This window comes from Bos mutus, chromosome 11 (assembly GCF_027580195.1).
Source record: "Bos mutus isolate GX-2022 chromosome 11, NWIPB_WYAK_1.1, whole genome shotgun sequence".
NCBI lineage: Eukaryota > Metazoa > Chordata > Mammalia > Artiodactyla > Bovidae > Bos > Bos mutus.
In genome coordinates this window covers 84,047,378-84,059,544 of record NC_091627.1, presented here as the reverse complement: position 1 = coordinate 84,059,544, position 12,167 = coordinate 84,047,378, and the positions used below count along the sequence as shown (strand labels likewise).

The 12,167-nt window shown below is 39.7% G+C and overlaps 1 protein-coding gene across 8 annotated transcripts in view; it reads right to left on the bottom strand.

Annotated features, from left to right (window-relative positions):
* SLC8A1 (solute carrier family 8 member A1) overlaps nucleotides 1-12,167 on the bottom strand; it is a 463,121-nt gene that overhangs the window by 95,285 nt on the left and 355,669 nt on the right. For 7 of the 8 annotated variants that reach the window (XM_070379679.1, XM_070379681.1, XM_070379683.1 and 4 more), the window contains 2 exons: nucleotides 10,491-10,594; nucleotides 7,314-7,331 (listed from right to left, as the gene is read on the bottom strand). In XM_070379679.1, the coding sequence (XP_070235780.1) occupies nucleotides 7,314-7,331; nucleotides 10,491-10,594 (122 nt within the window). Of the gene's footprint in view, nucleotides 1-7,313; nucleotides 7,332-10,490; nucleotides 10,595-11,123; nucleotides 11,145-12,167 lie in introns of those variants that run through there. The other variant, XM_070379686.1, reaches the window with a different exon arrangement.

The following is a 12,167-nucleotide window of genomic DNA, read 5'->3' as shown; positions in this document are numbered from 1 at the left end:
GGAAAGAGAAAACATTTCTCAGGCATAGAGCACTGGACTGCATAGAGCAGAAGTTAACTATTTTCATCCTAAAAATTTTAACCTTATTTTGTATTTATGACAAATACTAGCTTTCCATTAGTGTTAGTGACTTGGTTTTGTTTTTAAACAAAATTAGTGAAGTAAAAACATGAGCCAAAACATTGCATGAAGTACATAACTGATTAGTTGGTATGAAGCCAAACGAAATAATGGAGAAGAGGTATGAGAATGACCAAAATTTAGGAATATCCAAACAGATTTCAGACTAAAGAAAAGCAGGGCACCTTGTTCCTATTGCTTCCTTCTACACTCTTTTTCCAGACTTGAATTTAATGCCACACTTTATCCTGCTGTCTACCCATCTAGAAAACCTTCCCCATTTTCACCTAGCTGAATCCTATTTATTTTTCAAAACTTTACCTCTTATTGCATGCAATACCCTTCAACTGACTTGCTTAGGAATGACCACTATAAGTCAGTTCTTAGTATTTGGTGTGTGTATATATTAAACATGGACACTTCTAATATACTACATTTTGTATTTAAACTACCTTTTGTTGTTGCTCTTTGGTCAGTAAGTAGTCTTTGACTCTTTTGTGACCACATGGACTGTAGCCTGCCAGGATCCTCTGTCCATGGGATTTTCCAGGCAAGAATACTGGGGTGGGTTGCCATTTCCTTCTCCAAAAACCACATTTACATCAAATATCCTGCATAAAAACTTAACAAGACAGAACAATATGTCTCATTGCTCTCTGAATTGCCCTCACACCCCCCCAAGCCTATTATGATATAGTACTATAAAATTGTAGGTGCCTACTAAGTATTTGTCATGTGACTGTCCAACTCACTGTTAGAAAAGTCTATTTGCTCTACGCATAGAAGGACTATTCAATCATTTCACACATGTCATCACACTCTTACCATATGTCAGCACACTGAGGCCTTCCAACCCCATTCCCTTTTCTAGGAACTCATGGTCCAGTGGGAAGTGAGGCATATAGACCGGGCAACTTCTACTACAACAAGCTAAGGACTGCAGATTCAGGGTGAGAGAGCAGCTTCCCTCTGCCCCAGGGAATCAGGGAAAGCTTCAAGAGAGAGGAGATACTTGAAATTTGCCTGGAAGCATGTATAGAAGCTCACCAGGTAAAGGTGATGGGAAGGCTGGCTAGGAGGTATTATAATAGAGGAGGGAGTGGTATTCCAGGCAGAGAGAAGTCAAAGCACAAAGGTTTAGTGGCACAATATAGTCAAGGCTATTTTCACTTAATAAATGTCATGAACATTTAGGAGATATTTATATGTAACATAGTAGCTGGATAAATCCTTTTATTGCTCTATAATGATACAGATGGGCTTCCCTGGTAGCTCAGATGGGAAAGAATCCACCTGCAATGCAGGAGACCTTGGTTCAATTCCTGGATTGGGAAGATCCCCTGGAGAAGAGAATGGCAATCCACTCTAGTATTCTTGACTGGAAAATCCCATGGACAGAGGAGCCTGGCCGGCCATGGTCCATGGGGTTGCAAAGAGTCAGACATGACTGAGTTAGCCCCACTACTCTAGTGATACAGATAAGTTAGCATTCATTATCCAGATTTTTGAAACTGGCAAAGAGGAGAGCTAAGCAATTTTTTTGTGTCCTCTCTTTAGAAAGCTTTTATTGAATAGGGAAATAGTTTAACAGCACATTTTTTGATCAACTATTATGTTTCTTTTCACTTTGAGTGTTGGATCAAATGCAGTTCATTTTAATATGGTCAAGTCAGTTTCATTTCCTTCTTTATGCACATGCTGTGCTTTTTGTTTGGTTTCTCAGATAGAAGAAATTCTCTATTTAATTCTCTCCCTCTCTCTATCTGTATATCTACATAAGCTTGCATGCTTGTGTCTAAGTCGCTTCAGTTGTGTCCGACTCTGTGTGACCCTATGGACTACAGCCCACCAGGACCCTCTATCCATGGGGATTCTCCAGGCAAGAATACTTGGTTGCCATGCCCTCCTCCAGGAGATCTTCCCAACCCAGGGATCGAACCCATGTGTCTTATGTCTCCTGCATTAGTAGGCAGATTTTTACCACTAGCGCCAGCTGGGAAGCCCCATAATACATATACCTGTACCTATTTTTAAACTCACTTTACTGAGAAGTTGATAATAAATTATGTAACATCATGATCTTAAAAAACAACACAACTTAAAGATCAAATGCATAATGAAGAGCCATGGTTCAAATCAGTATTGACAAGACAGAAAATAATCCTGGGATAAAATCATCTGTAGGGGAGAAATCTGAGAGCAGATATCTCCTGGCAGTTTGCAGCAACCTGCTGGCCTCTCTGATTAGAACCTAAAGAGGCCCATACTTTATTTCCATGAGGAATATTCTGGAACAACTCTGCAGTCAGGGCTGCATGATGATTAAGTGGGTGTGTGGGATGCGAGAAACAAGGGAAGTCCTACTGAGGCGTGCTTCTGTTGCCGTGGCCAGTGATGGGTGATGCTGACAACTGAAGAGTGGGTATCCATGTCCTCATCCAGAGACTCAGTGACAAGGGAGAAGGAGCTCAAACTGGGCTCTAATCCTCCTGTCGACATGGGACAGTTCTGTCATCGTTTAGTCACCCTGTCAACGTCCCACTCTGGAGAAGCCCCACAGATGCACTGCCGTCTGTTTGTGTTTGGCTAACATCTCGTTGCCTGGAGGCAGGAAAGGCAGACTCTGAGAAGAGAGTCAGCTTGCTTTTAAACATTCTTCGTAATACTTGGAATAAAAGACCCATGCCTGAGAAGCGAGATTTGCAAGAAATCTGGAATATACTGAAACTTGGGAGGCCTCTGCACAGAGTCCCCTTTATAGGTCCACGCTGCCCCTTCCACCATGCGTCCCACCCTGGGCTGTTGTGGCGGTATCTTGTGGCTGACCCAGGACACCCCTCCCACTGCAGAGAAGCCATGGCATTGTATAGCAATGTTTCCGTGGGAACAGGGGCTGAATTGTGTCACTTGGACTGATGCTGAAGCTGAAACTCCAGTACTTTGGCCACCTCATACGAAGAGTTGCTCATTGGAAAAGACCCTGATGCTGGGAGGGATTGGGGGCAGGAGGAGATAGAGGATGAGCTGGCTGGATGGCATCACTGGCTCGATGGACGTGGGTTTGAATGAACTCTGGGAGTTGGTGATGGACAGGGAGGCCTGGCGTGCTGCGATTCATGGGGTCGCAAAGAGTTGGACACGACTGAGCAACAGAAATGAACTGAAATGAACTGAATATCTAAAGACCCAAAGAACACTTGAAGGCGGTTAACTGGTTTTCAAGGCCCGTGAGGAAACGAGTACCTGCGATGGTGATTATAGTAGAGGGGAGTGGATGTTCTCTAGCATGAACTTTCCTGAAGACAGGCTGGCCTAGCAAAAGGACAGGCAAAAGTCAGCAGAATGGATGGTACTGGTTTGCCAGCAGCGCTCTGTGGAATTAGTAAGCATCACACCCAAAGGCATACAGCACACACAATGTTAGTCTGGGGATTGAGTGGTCAGAGGTCACTGTTCTATAGGTCACAGAAGAGAGCAGGTCAATGGGGCAAGGGTTCTAGGAGCCAAGCCAGATTGTTCCTGTGAAGCACACGTGCCACAGACAGGAATGCAGCCACATTCCTGCAGGCGTCCGAGACGCACTGACCATGTCCTTCACGTTCCTGCTTCCAGAGGCATCACCAAACTACAGAAAGCACTTGGTGCTCCTTTTAGAGCCTACTGGTGCCAACAACATGGTCTCGAGCAGGCCGTTTCCCCAGCTTTCCCATATGTAACACGGGGATAGTAGTACCTGCTCTGTCCATATCACAGGTTTGTTTGAGGATCAAGTAACATAATATAAAAAATAATGCTTATTTATTTCTTGGGCAGTCTGAAGGGGAAAAGGTTGTATACACTGACAGGTTTTGCAATGGTGCTCCATTGTCACCATGACTGGCTGGATTACCTAGTTGAGGGTTTTCATGAAACCCCTGGTTCATCTGACTGACAGATCTACCTGCTGTTGATTTCTACCAAGAGTTCCCATAACTGACCTGGGAATCATGATTCACCCTCTGTGCAAACTCTGCTGTATGCTTGCTGTCTGTATTTGGACAAGGTGTTTCTTTCAGATTCAGTTTTCTCAACTATTAAGAGAAGTCAAACTTGAAGGGAATTTGTTCTTCTAACCCAAGTACTGGAGGGTCTAAAGTGTGTTTAACTGTTGGAATTTTCATAGTTTGGCTTCCTTAGAAAGCCATGTGCCTTATGAAAACTATCATATGATAAGCATAATATGATTGGAAGAGTAAGTTTTAAAGAGGTATATTGACTATTATGCACTTTTAATTAATTAGTGAAATTTTAGCTGCCTGTTTTGGGAATCAAACATGCCTCTCTCTTTGCAAACTGAGCCAGAATACTTAACTTTATTAAAAATATCCAAATTAATGTACTCTAATTTTCCTGCTTTGGCGTCTTCCTATTTTTTTATTTGTTTGGAATTCATACTGGTGGATTTAAGAGATACTGTGGAGGTTCTGGATTGAAATGGGATTAAGATACAAGTAGGAACGTACGAGTTGGGAGGAAGGAATTAAAAGTGCTGGAAATAGTCATCACATGGCCTTGGACATAAAGGCCAAGCTCTGAGCCCTGGATGAGTGGTTGGAGCAGATTGATTAATCTCTTTGAACCTTCATTTCTTCTCCTGTAAGAGAAAAAATCTTATCCTGTAAGGTTGAAGATCAAATGATATAATGAATAAGAGATGCTTTCCAGATTCTAATGAACTATAACATAAAAAGGGTTATAATGTTATGGGCCTGGAGGGTCAAGGGGGAATCACATCATAGACACCAACAAGGGCCTTCCAATGAGGCAAAGATGAGCAGCAACAGGGGAAGATTTGCAAATTCCAAAAGCATCCCCAGAATTTAATGTCCACTACAAACGCCATTTCTGAAATAGAGACACTGGGTTGTGGACCAAATGACTTTTTCAATTTCCATATATCCTGATTTAAATTTAGATTTTCACACTCAGCTGCAAAGACGGCGTAAACCTGCTGGCAAAGTCCAAGAGCTAGATTAATTCTCCTCTACTGCTCCTGTGTCTCAAAGCCTTGACTTCAAAGCTTCAAACTGACTTCAAAGGAAAGCTCTTCAGGGCTTACAGCTGCTTTTCACTGTGTAGACCTACATTTTAGAACTTCCCCCAGAGGTATCTATAGAGAGTGGATCCCAGATATTCTTGGTTCAAAAGAAGGGTCATGTAAAGCGAGAGGAACAAACCAATGTAGAGATCCTAAGAGGGTTCTGCAAATTCTCTCATTTTAACTGCATCGTTGCAAGTTTTGGGAAGAGGTGGTCACACCAGAAAAACTGCTATTGGAGATTAAAATCTGAACCATAAGAAAAAGCTTAATGAAGTATGTGAAACAGTAGAAAACCTTTGGAAGACATGATTCTGTCCTCTTGGAGGCATAATGTATCCAAGACAGAAAATGTTAGATATTAGTAGTCGGGTATTCTAGAACTTGATATGAACAATTTCTGAGAAAAGAAAATTAGATACCATTAATTAGTTACTAAAAAGGAAGATGCTTCAAGTGATACAGAAGGAAGCCCCTAAAAGCAAAATCCTGACATAGTCAATGATAAAACAGGAAGATATCCAAACACATCGGTACATTTTAACAAGAGATTCTATCTACCCTAAAGACTTTGTTAAGGTCTCAGCAGTAGGTTGCACAGGGCCAAGCAGTAGATACTATACTATTCCTACCTTCCTCAAAGCACACAAGGATCAATTACTTATTGGGTGATTGAATCAGAACATTTCCAAAAAGACTTCAGTAAATGATAAGATGAAAAAGAAAAGATTAAAGTTTTAAAAGTAAATGTACATTCCTGCCTTCAGATTCAAAACTAGCATCATTGGCAGTGCAGAACTGGGAAGACTTGACCTAGGAGAAAGTCAGGTGAATCAGGTTTAAGAAATTCTCTATGAGAACTTGCCCTGTTGAGCATTTTTATCCTTTTCAAATTCTATGTCTCCAAGAGCCTATGAATTATTTTGTCATTAAACATTGTGTCTGGAGAGAAAGCAATGGAGAGCAATAGCCCACGGGAAATTGGATGCATTCAGAAAGTTCCACTTTGACAGAATCATGTTGAAACTTCTTGATCATGAGTTTACACTGATGGTGGTTTAAGTTAACCCCAACCCCCACCATAACATTTTCAAATAGAATTTTTGAAAATGTTTCTTTTCTAAATGTTTTTGTTTAACTATCTTGTTTCAGAAAAAAATAATTAGACTATTGATATCTACATAATTGTATTGGAAAATGCCACAACCATTAGGACAGCCTTTAGAGACATCTTCAACCTGCAGTTTCAGACAAACTAGAAGGATATTTACTTTCCTCTCTAAATCTACATGGATGATGTTGAAAGTGTGCAAAAACATTTAAGGTCAAAAGAGAGGATGCTGCAAGGAAATATCTCCCTTCTATACACAAGGAAATAGCTCTAAAGTTGTGCTTAAAAATGCAGTCAACAGTGGCTGGGTACCATTCTGAATTTAAGAGTTTAAAATTTTTTAACTAGAGTATTGAGTTTTTACAGAACACTTTGTCATCCACTTCAAGTGGCAGACATATTACTCGTTACCATGTTAAGAATGCTAAAACTTCTCAGATGGGTGTGGTGGGCAGAGCGACATCATGCTTTGTCTTCTCCCAATAGGACATTATCTATGATTAGAATCCTGAGCTTGGGCCAGGGAGCTGACTTGGATGTCAACTCCTATGCTTCCTTGAGACTAGCAATCATTGTATGTATTCTAGTACTCTCTGGAGTATCTAGCAGAGCTCCCTCACATTATCAGCACTATGTGCATATCTGTAAATTGATCAGTGTCAAAACACGACCAATTACAGGTTCTCCATACAAATTTGCTCATAAATAAACACAACACACACCTTGTTAATGTGTAAAACATAAAATGTGTAAAATCAGCAAGAGCACACCGTGTACCACAGCTAAAGGTTAATTCTGGGTAAGTAAGATGCGGTTCTTATTTGATATTTAAGGGTAACTGGGAGAAAATGAAGAACATTTTAAAAAATTGTCTTACCATACAGGTATTTCCCTTCATTAAAAGGAAATAAAAATGGGAAATAATTTTTTAAAATGTAAACAACCCATGGTGAGAACAGATAGTAAAAAATAAAATTTGGTTCATTAGACTTAAAAAATTCATACCTGTTATTGTGAAGCCACCTAAAAAAGAAAGAAAATAAATAAGTGTTACCATTTATTTCATTTATACTCTCAATAACAAATACCTGTGACATCAGACCACCTGACAACCCATCCAAGGTACAAAAACTTGCCAAATTGTATTTATAATTAAGAAAGGTATGGAAATACCAATTCAAGACTTAACCATTAATCATTCTTTTAAGGTTATGATGTTCAGTGCACAAATTTAATTCTTGTGCATGCCTAAAAAAATCACTGATTTTTTTAAAAAGGTAATACTAAACTAAAAGTGGAATGCAAACTATCTGACTTCCACAAAATTATGAGACCAATCGCTCTAAACAACAATCTTGTTAATAAATCAATAGAAATAAAGGATAAGTCAGAAAGCTACTGTGGCACCTGATAGAAAAGGAAAATAACCTAGAAAAATGGAAAGGAAATGCAAGAAATGAAATGCTTACCAAGCTCATTCAATAACAGGGCTGTGAAGGAAACAGACAAAGACAAACACAGAATAAGAGACCAGATGAATAATGAAAGTAAGAGGAATATCAGCAGAAAGAAATCCAGGCAGATCTGATTATAGTGGTAGGGAGCTGCTACTAAATGGTGCATGCCAAGTAAATGTGGCATTGGGAGTATTTCCCAAAAAAATCCCTAATTTCTGCAAATTGGTGTGCCTGATTGTATATATAAACAATTTACTTTATATATCATTTCTTGACATTTAAGAAAACATGCCCATTATATGTTTACACACAGTGTATATATCTAGTTTGCCAAATAGAGCAGAAATATTTTATGAGTCTTCCTCATGAAATAATTGCCTGGGAGTTAGTGAATTCAACAGACAGAAGTCTGAAATCATCCAGGATCTCAGGGATTGTACCTTTCATGTACCTTTCAATGAAAACAGAGGAAACATCTTAGGACATTTCATTTTGGCCATCTCTCCTGATAAGGAGACTTTGCCCCAAGGTGAAGTTCTCTCTCTGGAAGTTCTATATGCATGATATTCGATCATCAAGGAATGCTCAGGTTTTTTTAAATCCTCAAAACTTGAGTCCCAGGAATTAGTGCTTATTTGTGTGTCGTTACCTATGACTTCTGCACATTCTAATTGGACAGCCACATCGTTTCTTGCGGACACATAATTTCACAGAAACTGACAAGTCAGCGAGGGAAGGCTTGTGATCGGGGGAGAGGACATACATACTTTGTCTTTCAGGCTATGTGCTTTAAACTCAGACTGTAACTGTAGCACTTTATTTTGGTAAAATCTACTTGCCTAAATGTATCAAATAAATGACTTCCACAGTTACAGATGAGAATGTTACAATTACTTCTTCAGGACCAGTTTTCTAATGGTAGTGGCATCAGAGGATACTTTCAAAAACAAGTCAGTCATTTTATTTATGACGACACAGATCTACTTGGTGGGTGTTGAAAGCAGATCAAGGAATTTTAATTTGCTTTTATATGAAGGCATATTTTACTAAAATGACAATCGAAAGAGCTGTGTATCCAAGATGCTCTTCCTTGACATAAAAGGCAATCCTTTGGAGGAATACAATTAGAAGTAAGTGCTTTTTCCTGTATGTTAATGAGGCATTTTTGATCCCATCTTTGTAAGAAATCAGCACAATTTTCTAAAGTGTCTTTTTCTTTCACCTGCTGTCTATGGAGCATATTAAATAAGCTGCATTAAAGTGCTCCTCCTCCATCATTCCAAAGGCTCCTGTTACCTTTTGGAACTTGTCCTGATTAAGTCAGGACAACTTCATTTTTCTGATGGACTCAGAGGCCAGTGTGTTCTATCTAATAAAAGCAAGATTAGTTAAATTCCCCCAAATGTTGGGTTTATATAGGAATTAGTCTTTTGTATTTGATTTTTCCTTTACATGTAAAAGTATATATTTCTTGCAAAGTGGTCATTTAACCATTTAAACTGTTCTCATCAATTGTTTGAATGCAATCAATATGTACTACGTTCATTTTATAGATACCATTAAATTTACCATTCCTTTAAAAATGGCCACTATGCTAAGTCACTTCAGTCGTGTCCGACTTTGTGTGACCCCATAGACGGTAGCCTACCAGGCTCCCCCGTCCCTGGGATTCTCCAGGCAAGAAAACTGGAGTGGGTTGCCATTTCCTTCTCCAATGCAGGAAAGTGAAAAGTGAAAGTGAAGTCGCTCAGTCGTGTCCAACTCTTAGCGACCCCATGGACTGCAGCCGACCAGGCTCCTCCATCCATGGGATTTTCCAGGCAAGAGTACTGGAGTGGGGTGCTATTGCCTTCTCCAAAATGGCCACTATTAGAGGGTAATTATGGGAAGCCTTTAGAATAATTCAAAATTAAAAAAAAAAAAAAACTATTTTTAAAGCTGATATAAAATTCAGCTCTAAAATTTTGTTTTTAAACAAAATTAAAAATTTTTTTAATTTCATGCTGTTTTTTATTTTTAGAAAAAATTTTTGTTAGAAATGTGTCAGTTCAATAAGAATTGAAAGAGTTTGAAGCATAAGGTAGAATCAGCCTTAATTAAGGGTTAAGTTCTTAATGAACTATCATCATGTCCTTTCTACTAAAGAAAATTCATATGCCTATAGGTTTTATACCTTTTAAATTTCATATCTGATGATATGAATAATACTACGCAAAAATGAATACTACTCTTTAAAGATCTTTGTTCTTACTGCTTTTTGTTTTTGAAAACTGGCTTCTCTAAGGAAGACTAATGATTGAATTCTGAAGTTTCCTATTATTTACCATGAGACACAACTGCCATGACTAACATGTACACAGTAGTGTCCATCGCTAACGTATTAGGGGATGCTTAATAGCTGGAACCAAATTGTTGAATGATTCCTGAGTAGTGAAAAACTAAACCCAGAAATTATGCTTTTATGTCATCCTTTCTGAATTACAGAACTCTCTTCCATTATTTCTGAAATCTTGAATCAATTAAGGTGAACTGGCATTTCCTGAAGAAAGGGGGCATTTCTTGGTGCATGGTGGAAGAGGGAAGGGGAATGAAATTGCCAAAGCTTCAAAGGAGAGGAAGTATAGTACTTGGAAGCCGAGGAAGAGGAGAGAGTTAAGTGTGAGAGTAGGAGACACGGAGAGAAGAGTACAATTTCTCGCTGGTATGTCTTTGAATACTCTCACACCTTTCATGCCTCTTCTTATCCATTTTGGTTCCTCAAGCACAAGGGAGAAACTGCACTCTTTCTCATATTCCTCACGGTCAAATATTCTAATGGTAATGATCTTCCTGTGGGAACACAAGACAAAGGCAAAACAAATGGTTGGAGTCACACGCTCATGCTAGGTGTTCACCAAGCAGCATGTTACTGTGATGTTATGGAAGGAGAACGGGCCACACATGCACCTCCAGGAGTATGTAAAAGGGCATCCAGGGACTCTCAGCTGGCCCCCGCTAATCTTCTCTGCCAATCCATCACTGATGCAAATTCTTCTCCTTCAATTTAGCAGTCAGGAGTTACCCCAAATTAAGAAATCAGACCGTTGGCTTTATGGGGGTGCAGCTAGCATCAAAACCAGCATTGCCGGCAGTGGAAGATTGACTGCACTGCTGATGCTCAGAATGCAACGCGCAGAGTGGCCCAAACTGGTTGATGGGGCTTCAGGCCAGGCCTACTGTGGCCCCAAGGAGATCCATGCCCTGTTACATAGGTGGAGGGATGTGTGCATCGTAAGTCACGTTCTGAAGAGTGCAGGCATCCAGGGGTGGCACAGGCCAGCAGAAGCTGTTGGGCTCAGCCCTGGAGCAGCTCCCCCACCTTTCTTCTCACTCATCTCCACCAGGCGGGGCTCTCCAATCTCAAGGAAGAAGGTCTTGTTTTTCTCATACTCCTCATCATCAATTACCTTGACTGATATTGTTTTGCTGAAACAGAGAAGAATAGAAATTGACGAACAAGGGGAAGAGGAAAGAGAAGAGAAGGAACATAGGGAAGAGGAAAGCAAGGTTAACGAGCAGCACTTCCAGACAAACGCCAACTGAGAAACTTCTGGACTGTGAGACTGTCCTTCCAGAAAGGATGTGGGATGGGTCTGAGAAATGCACAGCACCCCTGCCCAGGGCCACAGAATTATTTAGTCAAAACACAGCTCTCATACAGCTAGGTTTATCGTCATTATGGGAAGGAGAAAAACACAGATCACAATAGTAAGAAAAGAGAAATATATTTATAAGTAAATACCTTAACCATAGGACTGTCTGAGCTATGCTCTGGAATTCACTCCTGTGATACAAATCAGTAAACCACATCAAAATATGAACAGAGGCTACCTCTGTTCATAACAGGCATGAGGATCATTTTTGTGAGGATCATTTTGTGAGGCTTTCATTTTGCTTTATTTCCAAACATGACATTTTTATCATAAAATTTTATTAAAATAATATATATATCTAAAAGGATCACAAAATAAAATATCTTACCCCACCCAATATCCTAGAGTCAAACTCATTTTCAAGTGAGTCAGATTTTCCACCTAGATCACAAGGGGAAGTTACGTTTTGTCTCTTTAAAGATGAAGGCCTCTTAAAGTGGGGGTGAGGAATGATGTTCTATTTTCTTCCCTCCCAAAGTTGAGTTTCAACTTAGACAAAATACACTCTTTATCCTCCTTGCAAACTCCATGGATACATCGAGACATTTCATTAAGAATTCTTCCTGTAATCGATCCTTTAGCACTTTTTGCCTTGTTGTCTTATGGTTGTGATTGACAGGCAGGTATGACAAATGCAAATATTATGCAAATCTAAACCTCCCCTAAGCCTTGATGACTCTGAAAAGAAATCTAGTGTTAACTTCTAATTA